This window comes from Pleurodeles waltl, chromosome 4_1 (genome assembly GCF_031143425.1).
Source record: "Pleurodeles waltl isolate 20211129_DDA chromosome 4_1, aPleWal1.hap1.20221129, whole genome shotgun sequence".
Taxonomy (NCBI): domain Eukaryota; kingdom Metazoa; phylum Chordata; class Amphibia; order Caudata; family Salamandridae; genus Pleurodeles; species Pleurodeles waltl.
Genome location: NC_090442.1, coordinates 137,400,748 through 137,417,628, shown reverse-complemented (window position 1 = coordinate 137,417,628; position 16,881 = coordinate 137,400,748). Strand labels below are relative to the sequence as shown.

General features: G+C 46.3%; 1 protein-coding gene across 2 annotated transcripts in view; it reads left to right on the top strand.

Annotated features, from left to right (window-relative positions):
• The first annotated feature begins 4,987 nt into the window (after positions 1-4,987).
• BRAF (B-Raf proto-oncogene, serine/threonine kinase) overlaps positions 4,988-16,881 on the top strand; it is a 603,403-nt gene continuing 591,509 nt past the window's right edge. Inside the window, exon 1 of one of the 2 annotated variants that reach the window (XM_069227907.1) lies at positions 4,988-5,665. Coding sequence is in view for 1 of the 2 variants with exons in the window: in XM_069227906.1 (XP_069084007.1) it covers positions 5,368-5,460 (93 nt within the window). In the remaining variant the exon portion in view is untranslated. The remainder of the gene's footprint in view (positions 5,666-16,881) is intronic. The other variant, XM_069227906.1, reaches the window with a different exon arrangement.

The following is a 16,881-nucleotide window of genomic DNA, read 5'->3' as shown; positions in this document are numbered from 1 at the left end:
TGAGCTTTTCCATATAGCAGCTTGCGTGTGGTCTGGTTCTTGTGGCTTTGGTGGTTTTGATCAGTGTAAGGGTGTCTGCATAGGTGATGATCCTGACTTTGAAGTTGGAGGTGGATCTGGGAAGGCTGTTGTGGTGATGTGGCTGGTGGCATAGGAGTTCTGAGGACCAGGTTTCTTCTGAGATTTTATTACAATCTTGTTGTAAAGATATGGGAATGGTGTTTCTGTGGTGGTATGGGATGGGTCTGCTGAAGTGGATATGACCATGGTCAAACCAGATTGTAGGTGTGGGTTTGCTGAAGCTGGTGATCAGGGGATCTGATAGGTGTCCGGCACATGTGTAGGATGAAGGTGGAGAACTGGATTATGAGGGGGCAGTGAAATCTGCGATGGTGCTTCTGAAGGCTTGGAGAGGGTGCTAGATGAGAATGACGCTGAGTGTGTAGTTGGGGTGGTGATGATGATTTTGAAAGCCAGTTGTTCCATGATGCTAGTGGTGCTTTCTAAGGAGGCGGAGCATTGAATGAATTCACTGAAGACAATGGCTATTCCTCCTCTGGGTCTGTTAGTCCTGTCCTGTGATCTTGTATCCAGCTGGGATAGCCATGGTGATGCAGGGCTGATAAAAGGGGCTAGCAAGGTTTTTGTCAGGAAGAGCATGCCCGGTGAGCGGTCCCGCAGCAGGTTCCTAATGTCAGAGATGTTTGGTGAGGGATTTCGGAGGTGTTTGGTTAGGGAGTGTGTTAATGAGTAGACAAGTCAGGGAGTGGTGAGGAGTAGGGGGCGTTAAGTGAGCAAGGCTGTGTGTGTGGAAGGTGCAGTGGGGGCGTGAGAGGGTGCAGGGGTGCAGGAGAAAAGCCGAGATGCACAGGAGAATGCACTTTAAGTGTCAGCAGGTGAGGCACAGAAACAGCACTAGGAATTGTGTCTAGGGTTCTGGGGAATGCTGACAGCTGTGGAGCAGCGTCAGCAGAGATGGCTGGTGGGACGAGGACCGGGCATCCTGGCACTTGTTGCGCCTGCCATTAAGTGGGAGCATGAGGAGGGAGCAGTAGAGGGGGAGGAGTAGAGGAGGCTGTAGGTGGGTTTAGCACATGCCCAAAAATAGCCAGGAGAGCAGTGCATGAGAGGAGGCAGGAAAGGGGAGAATGGCACAAACATAATAGGAAAGGATGAAAGAGAGGAGGTAAGAGAAAGCAGCAAGAATGGGGGCACAGGCCACAAAAAAGCAACAAATAAAAGCAGCAAAATAGAGCGGTAAAGAAAGGAATAAGAAAGTGTCAAAGACAGAGTGGGAAAGTGAAGAAAATGTATCAAAAATGCAGCAGTCAAATGTGAGAAGAGTAGTGAAGAATGAGTGAGAGACAGTGAGACTTGTATAAAGAGCTGCTCAGAAAGACGTAAAGAAGCAGCAAAGAGAATGAGAGTGAGTGAAAAAAGCACAGAAGTGTCACGGAAAAGAGTGAGAGTGTACAAAGAGTGGGACAGAATGTGTCAACGAATTAGAAAGGCACAGAACGAGTCACATAAGAATAGAGAAAGAACAGAAAGTATCACACAGAGAGAAAGAGAAAGCAGAAGGTTGAGTGAGATATAGGCAGTTCAGACAGTGAGCCTCGTATAAGTGCTGGTGCTGGGCCCGAAAATGCTGGATGTGGTCAGAGGACAGCTACAGGTAAGGGCACAGTCCCCAGGCAGGGTCAGAAGTTATCATTGTTATCAGACATTGTCATTGTTTTAGTTGTTATCGCCTTTTCTTGCAGACTTGAGGGAGCTTAACTCTTATGTTTGCTGCTCCTTTTCTCCATTTTACTTTTGATGGATTGTTTCCTAGTTCTTCTTTGAATATTATACTTGAAGTTCTTTCAGAATTTAATTTGAGTTCTTGGGTGAAGGAAGGGCAGAGCAGATTTATCTTGGCATCAAGTCTCTTTTTGTGTGTCTGATTCACTTATTGGCACTTTTGATTAGAAAGGAGGTGAACAAGTCTGATGGTTATACTCTTCAACCTCCCTGGCTTGCATTCAGTCTGCATTGCCTTTGCCTGTTTCTATTCAGGGCAGGGGTATGGCAGCTTTTGGGTGGAAAATACAGGAGTTTCCATTATGGATGGTTGTTGCACTACCAACTGGACTTCAACTGAGACTTTTGTCAAACGTTACAAGCTTCAGGTTCTCCATTCTGGTCCTCATTTTGGTTTTGTTAAATGTATTTCATTTGTGCTACATTATTTATATGAGCTTGTGTCTTTCTTCAATGCCCTTTTTACTGCTTGCTATCCTCAAGCTTATGTCACAACCCCTGTCAGAGGACCACGGGGGACACAGGGGCTACTCAGCCCAGTCGTGGTGTTTGAGGCCTTTTACTCCTGAGGTCCAGAGGCCTGGTCTTCTATGGATCCTGAGCAACTAGGCTAAGTACCCCTTCTGCACTTGACTCTCAGTTGTAGCTGTAGATGCACAGTCAAAGGCTATCTCAGAGGGGAAGTGTAAATACAGGTAACTGAAAACGACTCGTAACTCAAAGTACACACAGTGCAAAATATAAATCAATGTCCAGTCAATTACTTTTTTTTATAAGAAAAAGAAGGATTTTATTTCTAATTCTACACATGCAGGTGAATAAAGGCATTCATGAGCAACAACACAATACCCTTGAGGTAAGGGCTCTAGTAGTAGTTGTCAGGTGCATCATTGTCCCATGGTTAAAACATAGTTGGGGTTATTCCCTATTCACTGGTGGCCTCATCCAGGGAATTCTCACTAATAGGCTGTACTCAAGGGCTCCCCTTTGACTCTTAGGAGTTAGGGTCTCATTATGAGGCTGGCCGTCCTACGACTGCCAGGCTTGTGGTGACGGTCAGACCGCCGCAACTGTGACGGTTTGACTGCCACATTACAACCCTGATGACCCCATCCCCTCAGGGAACATGGCCCCTAACTTGGTGACGGTGGTCGGAGTTATAACCAGCCAGGGTGGCACTCAACTTATCTCTGCCTGGCTGATTACAACCCCACTTTCTGCTGCACCGGCAGGAACTTTGTAATATGCTCAGGGGGATGCCACCGGTATGAGGGTGGAGTCCTCCCCACAAATTTGGCGGTCCGCTTTTAGGACCGCCAAAGTCATAATGAGGCCTTTAGTCAAAAGTGTCTATGGTGCAGCAGCACCTTCAGCAGTGAATCCCCTTGGGTCTACAGGCCCAGTTCAAGCCTTACCCACTTCAGTAGCAAAGATGCATTCAGCAGTTCAGTGGATGCCCTGGGCACGGGTACTGACAAGATCAGATTCTACTCCAAGAAGTTGGGCTGCTCGCAGCACACAGAGCAGCACCTTGCAAGACGCAAACTTATTCTCCTGAGTGACGCGGATGGTTCCCCCAACCATTGGAAAAGCTTCCAGCTCATGAAGATGCGGTAAGACCCAGCAGAAAGGTGTTATTTAGTCATTCGGCTCGTGGGTGGAGTCCAGAGAGGGTGTGATGTCTTCCTCAGCATCTTCTCGGCCTTCGGGGGTCAGTCAGAGCAGATCTCATAGTGCTGGCTAAACACACTGGCCACAGTCTTACTCCAGTCCCGGGTAATGGCCCGAAATACTTGGCAAGTTAGTACACCCAGTCCCTCCTGGTATACGGTGTTGCTGAGGTACCTCCAAACACAACCACCACTGTGGCCCCTCATGGCACACACCGTCACCGCTAAGGCATTCCTGAATCCTGGCATGCTAGTCACACACATATTTCCACGGAGGCCCACTCTTTCATACAAGGTCACTGCTATGAGGGATTTTTCTGACAATTCGGGCGTAGTTTCATGGGGGGTGTTACACCCCCTAATAAATGAATTTTCAGATAGTTGGGTACAAGTGCTTTCAGTCTGGAGTGGCGAGGCGCCTGTCGGATTTCCCCAGGGATTTTTCCAAATACACGGACTAAAACGCACACACACTTTTTCACTCTGTTATGAAAGCCTTCAAAACATTGGTTATTTTACAATCCCCTTACACATCTACATTCCTCTTCCTTTACACTGCTCCTTAAGCCTCTCTCATGCGTCCTGCTTGTCATATAATGTATTTTAGCATTACAGCCAGCGTGATTGTTAGAAAATTTCGAGCTCACATCCCCCTAGTCTTACTGAACAAGCTATGCCCCTGATGGAAACGGACTTGATTCTGGTGGAAGACACGATTTTGAAGCCAAAAAATGCCTTTAATGTAGCTGTCTTTTGTCTGAAATTGCCTCTGCTTCAATAGAAATGGGAAACATACATTCCCCTGATTTGTTTTACAAAATCTCCCACTTTCCTGTTCTAAAATGTTGGGATGTACGTCATAGATAAGGACCCACATGAGAAAGAGGGATGAAACGTTAATGTCATGATGATGTACCGGTAATCTTCATTACACTGAGCCTTACCCTTTTTCGTCTCAGTCCTGTTATCCCTCCTTCCCTAGAAGAAATTAGCATAGTTTCTATTTTTGTGGTTTTATACAATTTTTACTATTGTTATGTTAATAAAACTGACCTTTTTCAGATTTTTGTCTGCAAAAATTACCCTTTGGCAAGATGTTTTTCCGTCACTGTCTAAAATTTCACTTCGTGACAGGTGCATGCAGAAATGAGCACATTATTTTTGTCCAGTTTAGAACCATGTGAACTGGAACAGCATACAACCTATTTTCTAATGGGTTTACCAAATAAGCTCTGCCAGAATTAACACGGTCAATGGGGTCTACCGGTACATTTTCTAATTTGTGTTTCGCACAACACACGCGTTTTAAAGGGATCCCGTTGTATTTTCTGCGGGTGTTCGTACCAACACAGAAGCTTTACGTCACAACACACCATATTCTCTACGGAAGGTGAGTTTAAACCAAGGCTGATCCACACTGTCCAAGAAAGTGTTGTGGGAGGTTACAGCGGAGCAGCTTCTGAAACAAACAGCCCTGTCTCTAGGCAACTCCTAGAGGAAGACGCCATGACGTCACTGACGTGCTCTCCCTTTCCCTTCCCCCACCTTTTGGAGGCGGTGTCGCGCCGTGACCTCAAGGTGTTCCCAGATGACGTCGTCCAGGCAGCTAGAGAGGCACTGTCACGCCTGCGCAATGAGCGGTGGCTATCAGAGGTGGCGGTGGTGATCCTGAGTGACGTCACGGAAGCCGAACGCCGCTGTCAGTTGACAGCGAGCACCGGGCTTGCGCATGCGCAGTGCGCTACTGGAGGCTGCGCGCGGCCGGGTTGGTGTATTAGGAGCAGTCGGGGGAGGCTGACAGCGCGAGGCCCGGTGACAGCACCGGCTTAAGGCCCAGCACCGAAACGGAGGACACGTAACGCCGGCCGGGCCAAGGAGCCCCCAAGCCATCAGGATGGCGGCCGAGGGCCCCGCATTGCTAAACGGGGACTTAGCGGAGCCAGAGGCCCAGAGCGCCGCGGAGGAGGACCCGGCCATCCCCGAAGAGGTGAGAGGACCAGGGCAGAGAGACCTAACATAGGAGGTGGGGGGAAGACTCACCCCACAGGACAGTGACATGCACATTAATGATAGCGCGTGCGCGCATTGGTAGAGAGCCCTGCACAGGGGTAAGGAGACCCGTACCCAGTTAATCGAGGCTTGCACTTGTGTGACTAGACCTGCACAACATAGAAGAGATCTTTTCACCTGCGGTAAGCACAGGGTCGACGTGGGGAGATGTGCACACGGGGGCAGAGACCTGTATAGTGGAGCTGGGAGACCTGCACAAGGTGGTTACGGTGTGTGTGTTGCGGAGTTGGGGAGGTAATGGAGACCTGAACCTTTCACAGCGGTAGAGAGTGTCTTATGCACACTGGTAGGAAGCCAGACCTGCACACAAGGAGAGAAGGACTGCAGTGGAGGAAGTACCACGTACACGAGAAGAGAGATTGATATTGCATGTATTTGCAGAGCTCTGCATACAGGAGAACCGTCCTGCTTCACCATGTACAGGCGATACTTGCACTGCAAGAGGGGAACCCTGGGCATGATGCGTAGCTAGTGAATAAGACCTGCACCACTTAGTGGGAGGGTACCTGACGGTGTCACCTGAACGCAATAGGGGAAGCGAGAAGAGTCCAACCTAGGTAGTTGGAAGAGCAATGCATCATTGCCACTTCAATACTTATAAGATAATCAGAGTTATGAAACTGTACAGAAACTCAAGGCTGAACTGACGATATAAGATATATGCACGTCAGTCAGCTTAGCATATGCATCCAGGTACCTCCAGATCTTACATCCCTTTTGGGTTCTGTGGGGATTCTTTGAGGCGACCATTAACATTGTTCATAACAAATGAAAAACTTTATTGACAGCAATTCAGCAACGAAATCTGAGGTACTAGTAAACATGGCTTAATCTTTTTTTCAGTAAAGAACGAGGATACAATTTATGTACATCAACATTACTACACCTTGGTGAGAACATGTTCTTTTGGAAACCTACCCGAGGCAGGGTTGTAGCCATGACATCAAACACATAGACATTCGCATTGTTCGTTTGGAAAATATTAAACTGATCTTTTTCATTTCCATGTATTTGGCAAGCTGCAGTCCATGCTGTCATTAAGTGAAACTATTGACAGAAAAAAGACAACACAAGCTTTGCGTATTCTTGTGTTGTTCATAATATCATGCTTTTTAAATTACTTGTTTTGTCCACATAATGCATCGTTTCAAAATCTGTTTTCAGAGTTGTTGGCCTCGTATAAATCCATTGCATCAACCCTGATTACAACATAATCCTAGGACATTCCTGTTCCTTTGAATATCAGTGGCAGGATAGGTTCCCTACACAGTTTGAAACTGTTAACGTCCAATTCAGAGTGAAGTTTATACTTTCAGTAACCTGTCAGGAAAAAAAGCAGCAACCTTTCCGATTATATTTGTAAAATATGTGAATTTAAGAAAATAAAAAAAATAAAAATATTTAATAAAATATTAAAGAACCCGTGGAGCACAGAAGAGCTGTAGCTGTGATTAATAAGCAAAATAGAACCAGAAGAAGGTGTTGTCTTTACAGTTGCTCCATACATTTAAATACTCGCTCAATAAGTTATTTTTGTTGCTTAATACTATAGCGATTTTAAATTCTAAATCAGAAAGTCATATTGCCCCTTCTCGCCACCTACAGGACACAGGTAGATTTTTATCCTTCCATTGCCTCCGGATTGCTGTGTGGCGATCACAGTGGCTAAACATTTGAGCATCTGCAACTTTTATCTGCAATCGCGGTACATGCATCTATTCTGAAGAGTGCAGTCTTTGATTCTTTCTGCATAGATAACTGTAGTTTATCAGTACAGAAAACAAACATTTCATGCTAGTAATTTTTCAAAACTGTACAGCAAAAAATGTATGTTCTCGACGTTATTATCCCCATGCACCGCAGCAACAAGTGGTTAATGGAAACATTTTGAATAGTTTAAAAACAGTGTTAAGTATGTTGAATTGTAACACAAATGTACCAGCGGTACTTTGTATTAATAAAAATGATTTTAGTTATAGCCAAACTAGGACTCCAAAGAGATTCGTCAACTTGTGCTGCCCCACTCATCCATTGTAAACTTCACTTATTTTTCCAGTAATCTCCAAATTACATCAATTTCTGGTAGAATTGGGAATCAATCATTGTGCGTATTTGCATTGAAACTACTAGCTACGAAAGGACGAGCAGGCATTTGTTAGTTATCAGTTATATGTAATTGCAATAATATGTTTCAATTGTAACTAGTGCAAGTGGGTCAATTGATGACTCGTAATTTTTCAAAAGCTCTTAATTGTCATAAATATTAACTACACTCCAGTATACACTACTGTCTCATCTCATCTAAAGTTGAATTTAACAAAATATTAACTATTGGAGCATCTACGTTTTCACATATTGCAGTATAATACATAAATATAGGGATATGAAGCCCTTGTATATCACACAATAATACATGGGCCGTGTCCTGGATATTTTTTTAATAGGATTTTCTTGAAATACCTATGCCTGTTAGATTTGGCGAGGTATTCTCTGTAGGTCAAGTGATGAATAATGTCAAATAAATACTGGAATTATGTACAATCACACCTGCCTGGTGTGAGTCAAAAACTGAAAAGTATGTGGTTTTGCTGCCCAGTAAATATTTGCGAAAATCTAGGTGACCTAATCCTGCTTCATGTTGTTTACCTTCTAATTTACTCTTAGGGATTCTAGGCCCTTTATTTCTCCGAATGAAACAGTTGCTCTAGACTTCTAATTTATCAAAAACACTTTGGTATTTAGGTTGGAAGATGTTGAAACAAGTACAATAATTTCGAGAGGGAAATCACCTTAATATAATTAACTTGACCAGTCATTGTCCATGGCAAATTCAGATTATGATCCAGAAGTTGTTTAATTTTGGCCTGCTTTGAGTTATAGTTAATGAGGAATCATCTTAAAGTTTCTTTAAAATGATCACTCCTACATTTTTTCATCTTAACTGTCTGGTAAGTAGCCTATTGCTGCACAATACAATCTGTTTCTAGTTACCATTGAACTTATATCCTGAAAACAAACCACACTTTTCTAAAATAGTCATAAGTTTGGTTATGTAAGCTTAGTTGTCCACATATAACTGAATCTTGTGTTCTGAACTACCCAAAAAGCCATTTATTGAGGTTTCATATGAAGAGTGGTTGCTTAGTGTTCAGTGAAAGGGTATGAAGGGCATCTCTGGTAATGTCCAGCCTAAGTGGGAGACTTTGGCTACTTGACCCATTTAAGAAGATGCATGCAGCAGACGCCTGATATAAACATTTCATCGCTTTTATTATATTTAGAAGACAGCCACAGTACTTTCTTATGTGCCATAAGTATGACCAGCTGACATTGTCAAAAACATGTTCTTCATCTACTAAGGCAGCTATCAAAGGAGTTGACATAACAGTTCCATAGTCACATCAAGTAAAGAAACCTCTAAAATATTCTCATTAATATTCTAGCCTTCAGTGAACTCTTGCTGGGTAGTATAAAACAGTTCCTTTATGAAGTCTTTTATGCAGTTGGTTAATAATGTAGAATATTTTTTATGATCACTATTGAGCAAAGATATTGGACCAAAAGAGAGGAGCCCTTTTTGGATCTTTCTGAGATTTACGGAACACTGCTGTTAGGGCTTCGTGTGATGAATTAGAAGAATTGCCCGTCTGAAAGCATTCTTGAGAGACAAGGCAGATATCAGATATCTAATTCTCTAAAAGCTTCCAGATTTCTCTGGGAAACCCATCGTATCTTAGTGCTTTTGTTTCTAAACGTGGCCATTTGAGCCACAACCTCTTCGCTGGTGATTGGCTACAGCATCTTTGTAATACTTGTCTGTGAGATGATTATTTAGCAGGAATCCGACTGTGACTGTATGTATATCTGTTCGATCTCGAAATATGAAGAATAATAGGATTCAGATTTCTTTACATAACTGTTCTCTAGTGGAATATTGTTTTTGTCTTCAAAATTAACATGAGTTATTTGATCTGAAGCTATTTTAACATTAGATTGCAAGCCAGGGATACTCCCATTCGTTTGATAAAATTCATAGAATTTTTTTTTTTTTTTTTTTTAATTATGTATGATTTTCGATAATAAAGTGGCATAATACTGGACAACTTATCCCTCCCGTATATGCAGGTTTCCAACAGAAGGCATAGTACCAAACTATACCTGTAATAATTTTATTGAATTACATAATTATACCATAGTTCTAGCAAGGTAGGTTTGCAGAGGAACCCATATATCACGTGGCCAGGAAGCACAAGCCTGGAGTGTTTTATAAACATCAGGGTGTTCACTGCAGGTAAACATGTGTCTCATTCACGCTTTGTGGTTGGGTGCAGTCATCTTCTGCTAAAACATAGTTATTCTACGTTTGCACAGTGATAGTGCAATAGCTACTAGTTTGCAGGAATTTCTTTTACATATCCCAGGACATCAAGCAGTGGGGATAGCAGGAACTGCACACCAATAGTTTCCTGCACCAGTTATAATATTTTCTTCCAGTATGTCTGTTTTGGGGAGCAGGACCAAACCATGTGCAGAAAGTCTGCATCTGAACCATTACATCTCTAGCAGTAAGTAGCATTTGTCAACCCACAGCACAACAAACTAGCAGGTGTATAATAGGCTTTATGAATACATTTTAGGTGGATCAGTCTGAATTTACCACTGAGGAAGCATATCTAACCTGCTGACAGCAATGCAGACATTGAGTCTGTAATCATGTGCCCCAGGTCATGCTTCCATTTGCAGTTCATAGTTAATTTGTCATGATCTAGTGTGTTTAGTGTGCAGTTATACATAAGTGTAATCAAGCAAGCTGTAACAGGGTTCATGACAACCAGAGTGAACAGCGCCCACTCTGTGGGTTCTTCCGGCATTGTTGGAATAATTTTTTTATAGAGAAACATAGGCATTGATAAACATCTGTGCTCATCAGCGTGCCTTAGTTACTACAAAGGAAATCCGTGTATGATAGTAAGTGCCCACTGGGGAATAGGTCTCCCAGCTTCTTCAGCTCCCCCTTACGTATTTGATTATCCTAGGCTCAATGGTCAAAGTTAGTCTGGGGTGGAGCTTTGGAGAATAGAGTTCCTGGATATTTGTTAATGACGCAAGTCAAGACCAAGCTGACCTACTGTATTCCACTATATTGATTTCTCTGTCATTGGGCGGTGGAGTTTAGATAGGGTAGTGCGCAGTGGGATGTGGGCGCAACCCTGCCTCCAGGTCCTGATGTGTAGGGTGGTATGCAGGGTGGAACCATTGGTGTGCATACTGGACCTGCACTGTCAAAACAGTATAACTTGAAATGTGGTGCTGTAAATCCTCCCCTATGGTATGGCATCAGCAATGTTTACCAGGTGATCTGGGATGTTTTCCCGCCAAGGCCAGTCTGACCAGCTGAGATCTCACCTGATCGAAGCAGACTTTATGAAAAGGGATTGGGGTGTTCTGGAAGAAATATAGTAATTTGGAGAGGACAACCATTTTCATAAGTGACACCTGTCCGCCATAGTCGGCAGCAGTTTAATCCAATTGTTCAGCAATTTAGAAAGGCAGATTGTGCATGTCCCCTCATTTTCTTTGATGAGTGTACTTAGTTTTAGATACATAGCCACCAAATGAGTTCTACCTGCCATTTCAGGAATACTAGAGAACTAGGGCCTGCATGACTTTTGTTAGTTTGCATCAACATTGATTTATATCAATTAGTTTTAAGCTCCGACAATTTTGCCAAATTCCACTGGCTCGTCAATGACAGGACCTAGGTAATGTTTTTTTTTAAATCTTTTTTTTTTTTACAATAAGCAGATATCATCAACGTACATTGATAAGTTGATCTTTTTTTTGATAAAGAAATTTTATTAAATTTTGCATAGAACAATTATGAATACAGCACAACATGATGCCAACGGGCATCAAAACAATACAATAATGGTCAAGTCCTCGGTCCCTGCTGCTTTCATCACTAATGTTACTCACCATCCCCTCTTAAAGGCCCGCTACATCCTCCCATTTCCCCCATATCTTCTTGTGTTTGTGTAAGCAACCTCTGGCCTCGTACACAAGTCTCTCTCGCTGCGCACACCAATCCACTCCCCGTCTCCACTTAGTCAGTGCCGGAGCCACCCTGGCCTTCCAGTCTGCCATTATGTCCCTTTTGGCCACCAGACATGCCACCCCTAAGAAGGACCGATCTGCTCTTCGTAGCTCTGTATCTCCCATTACCCCGAGAAGGAGGGGCAATGGCGACCTCTTTACCTCCTTCTGTAGGGCCTCAGATATCTCTTGCACCACCCTTTCCCAATAGGCCATTATAATCGGGCATGTCCATACCATGTGGTAGAAATCCGCTGTATGATACCTGCAGCGGGGGCATTCCGCTGTGGGGCGGAGGCCTGCTTTATGTAACATGGCGGGTGTGAGGTATGCGGTGTGAAGGAAATAGGATTGTATTAAACGGAAGCGTGTGGCCATTGTTAGGGAGCGTGGGGCCATTAGTGCTTCTGTCCAGTCCGCTTCTTCCATGGGTCCCACCCAACTCTCCCACCTTTGGCGAAGCTCTCTCAGGGGTCCCCCAGTGGCGGTGATTAAGGAGCGGTAAATCTGAGAAACCCCTTCCCTTCCCAGGACTCCCATCAGTGCCTTGGCTTCCATGGGGCTGTGCTCAGGTATGGTGTCTCCTGTCTGCAGGTGAACTAGTAGGGCATGACGTAGTTGGAGATATCGATGGAATTGTGTTTTGTTTAAGGAATATTGTTTCTGGAGGTCTTGAAAAGATCGTATATGTGTCCCTCTCCAAATATCTCCCAGCGTGGAGATCCCTATGGTGTCCCATTTCTGGAAGCCCTCCAGACCTGCTACATGTATCAGCTGCTTCCCCTGCCATAGCGGGGTTTGTTGGGTTAGGCGCCCCCACCACCCCGTCACTTTCTGGGCTGTACGCCATCCCAGAAGTACCATTTTGGTCACATCTGGAGTATCCCGGGGTATCGGGCTCCCGTAGAGTATGTCAAGGATCTGTGGGTAGCCCATTGTCTGCAATTCTAGTTGGTATGCGGGGTCTGTCCATCCACCTCCCATCCAGTCATTAATTACAAGTATATGCATCGCTAGATAATAGTATTGAATATTCGACATGCCCAGTCCACCCTCATAAACATCCCTCTGACAGGTTTTTAGCAACAGTCTTGTACGTGAGCCACTCCATATGAATTGGCGTGCTAAAGAATCCATCTCCCTGAACCATCTCACGGGGAAGGGGTGTGGAAAATTCTGCAGGAGGTATAAGATCCTGGGGAGAATCATCATCTTGTACAGCGCTATTCTACCAAGTAGATTCAGGGGGAGGGCCCTCCAGCGCAGAAGGTCGGTTTTGATTTTCTTTGATAGCGGCGTGACATTGAGTTCCCACGCTAGCTCGGGGAGAAGTGAGATATGTATCCCAAGATATTTAAAGCTGTTTCTCCGTATCGGGATATTCCGTTGCCAATCTATACAGTCGTGCGAGCGATGAAGGGGGATCAGTAAAGATTTGGCTGGGTTCAGGGTCAGCCCTGAGGCTTCCGCGAAAAGTCTAAGGATCTCTAGGACGCGTGGGCCGCTTTTGGATGGATTAGAGATATACAGGAGCACATCATCTGCGTACAAAGCAACTCTGTCTTCCGAACCAGAGGGCCAATGCCAGCCCTCGATCAGTGGGTCGCCTCTCATTAATATCGCCAGTGGCTCTATCACTAGTGCGAAGAGCAGGGGAGATAACGGGCATCCCTGTCGAGTCCCACGACCAATGGGGATTGGGTCGGAGACTACTCCGTTCACCCTGATTCGAGCCGTCGGGTTAGAGTATAGGAGTTTCACCAGTCCCCGGAATTTAGGTCCGAGCCCGTTTTTACATAGGACCTGATTGAGGAAGGACCAATCTACCGTATCAAAGGCTTTTTCGAAGTCGAGTAAAAGCAGTGCCAACTGCGTATGCGATAGCACTTTGCGGTGCGCCAAAGCAAGATGTAATCGTCTGATGCAGTGTCTTGTGCTACGAGTGGGCATAAAACCACACTGGTCAGGGTGCACCAGCGTGGGCATTACCTCCCTCAGTCTGGAAGCAAGGATCGAAGAGAGCACCTTGACTTCCACATTTAGGAGCGAGATAGGCCGGTACGCTGAACATTGTCGTGATGGGGGTTGAGTTTTGGGGATCACCACAATAGTGGCTTGATCAATCTCTGTTGGGAAGCGGCCTTGATTCTCCGCTTCTTCGTACATGTTGAGCAGGTGGGGACCCAGAATATCGCTACATTTACTATAAAATTCCGCTGGAAAGCCGTCGGGGCCTGGTGTTTTGCCTGATGCCAGTCCCGATATTGCGCTGCAGACTTCCACAAGACCGATGGCCTCGTCCAGTCTGTCTCTCGCCTCTGGAGTTACCACGGGAAGGGTAATCTCATTTAGTAGGGGGGACTCTCTCTCTCAACAGCAGGGCGTGGATGCCTGGCGTATAGACGGGCGTAGTAGGAGGCGAAGCTATGTGCGATTTCCACTGCTGTTTTGACAAGGGTGCCTGAGTCATCTAAGATCTCCGGTATAATACTGTTAGCCATGGGGCGGGTGGCCAGCCAATGCAGTAGTTTCACGTTTTTATCCCCCCATCCATAAATTCGGCTTGCTGAGGCTCTCCACATGTGCTTGGCCGAATCTAGCATTATATGTTTAATATCTTCTCTTACCCTGGTCAGTTTCCTCATGGTCGTGGCCGATGCCAAGTTTATATGTTGGCATTCGAGTCTCCGGGCCTTGTTCTCTAGCTCGGTGATTTGGGAATTATGATCTCGTTCACGGGACCGAAGAATGCTTCTGGCATGTCCTCTAATAGTGGCCTTGCAAGCAGCCCATAGCATTCCTGGGGATCGAACCGAGCCTTCATTTAATTCGAAATATTGGTCGAGGTGCAACCTGATCTCTTGGGTGTACTCTGTATCTTGTAAGTGCCACGCGTTCAAGCGCCACATAGGTCGTCTGGTAGGGTCTGCTCTACCCAGCCGGATCCGTATTGGCGCATGATCGGAGACCCCCCGTGGAAGAATCTCAGCTCCTGCTACTTTTGAGAAATCTAGGACGGGCATGAATACCAGGTCTATTCTGGATTGCGTCTGGTGGGCTGCCGAGGTATGTGTGTATTGGCGCTCCCTGGGATGCCAGGTGCGCCACACCTCACACAAGCCAAGGCTCTCCGCCCAACTACTTAGGGCTGAGGCCCGCTTGGATCTATGTATGGTAGCTTCCCCAGAAATGTCCAGCCTTGGGTCAAGGACCGCGTTAAAGTCGCCTCCCAGCAGGGTAGTTCCTTGGGGTAATCCTGAGGTTACTCGGTGGAGCGAAAGTAGGAAGGAGTCATGATTTGCCGGGGGCGCATAGGCGCACACCAAGTTTAGCGGTTGTCCGTGAAGAGTCCCCGTGACCACCATGAATCTACCTTGTGAGTCAGATTGCGTGGAAGTGATTACCATGGGCAGAGATCGGTGGAGCAGAATGGCCACTCCTCTAGAGCCTCTGGAAAACCCTGCATGATATACCCTATCATATCCTCCTCTCGCAAGCATAGGGCATCTGGACCCAAGAAGATGGGTCTCTTGTAGTAGAACTACTGAGGGAGAATACCTGCGGAGGGTGTTAAATACTGCCGATCGTTTGATCTTGTCTAACAGGCCGTTTACATTCCAGGAGAGGACCTGGGTTACTGAGGACCAAGCGTGAGGTGTAACACTGTTGGGCATGTTTGGATGTGCGGGAGCAAGCCCAGGGATGAGCGTTTCGGACATGACCGTAAAATTTTAAATCTACAAACCAGGCTAACCAACTTGTCGCCTCTTAAACCTAACTTGAACTTCCCCTCCCCCTAAACTCCCCCCCCCCCATACTCCCCCCCCGGAAGCATCTGTCGCCCATGTACCCAACCAAAACCAGACAGCCAGTAAAACTGTCATTTGGGTGGAGTGGTGGACCCCTCCTTTCTTTCGGATCAATTGCAATTAGTAGTCACAAAACAAGCGTTCAACACCATACTCTAGGAAGCCTCCGGAGTCATCAATGTTAATCTCGCTAGGGGTCGCCTGAGAGGATCAGGCGAAGCCCGAATCCCCTTACGTCTCGCGCAGGGGTCCTACATCTCCTGTCAGCCGAGTACCGGAGACTGACTCAATCGCCCATCCTCGGCGGGTTGGGACGGTGTTCGGGCCACCGGAAGAGTCTCAATGTTAGATTTAGTCTGAGGACCAGAGTCCCGGGCTGCTTCGTTCTCTGCAGGAGCGATCGTGTCTTTCTGTCTGCCTCTCCGGGATCTGGTGCGCCGCCTGCTCCTCCGGGGCCCCTCTGATGGTGAGGGCCCGACATGTGGGGTTCTTCCAGTGGTCCCGGGGGGACCCTTTCGGGCTCCAATGCCCTCCTCCGTCAGCCAGTCCCAAGCCTCCTCCGGGGAATCAAAAAAGTAAGCTTTCCCAGTCATGAGGACTTTGAGGCGAGCGGGGAAAAGGAGCATGTACAAGAGCTGCATTGCCCTTAGTTTTTGCTTAACATGTTCGTACGACCTACGGCGGGTCTGGACTTCTCTGGTGTAGTCCGGGAAAATTAGGATTTTGTGGTTTTCCCACTGCGTACCATCTTGCCGCCTTGCTTCCCTGAGGATATTGTCTCTGTCCTTAAAGTTAAGGAATCGTGCGATCATCGGGCGCTTCGGACCGCCCGGAGGTGGGCGAGGCGCGAGCGCCCTGTGGGCTCTTTCAATTGCAAACAAGGGCGAGAGGGATTGGTCAGGCATCCAAGATTTGATCCACGTCTCCAGGAATTCGGCGGCCTTGTCATCCTCTATGCCCTCCGGGAAACCTATGAAGCGTAGGTTGTTGCGCCTGGCCCGGTTTTCCGCATCTTCTGCACGACGGTGAAGCTCGCCGGTTCGGGACTGCAGCTGGGCTACTTTGGCTTTGAGGTCAGACAAATCAGTTTCGGTTTGGGAGACTCGGGTTTCCACTTCCGTAATTCGGGTTACAGCATTTCTAAGGTCCTGTCTGATGAGGCCCATGTCCACTCGCACCTCACCAATTTTCGTTTCCACGGCTATCTGCGATGATTGAATAGCTTGGAGAATGGCACTCACCCCGTCCGGGGTTGAACCCCCACCAGCCACTTCTCCCCCTCCTCGTTGGCCCGTCGCAGTCGTGAACTGGTCGATTTTTTGTTGGGAGGGCGGAGGTTGTTTGTTCGTTTTATCCTTCCCCATCGTGGCACTTGAGGCGGGCGTCAGGTGGGCCACACCTTCCTTAACGCGGTTTCAAGCCTGAGAATTTAGTGC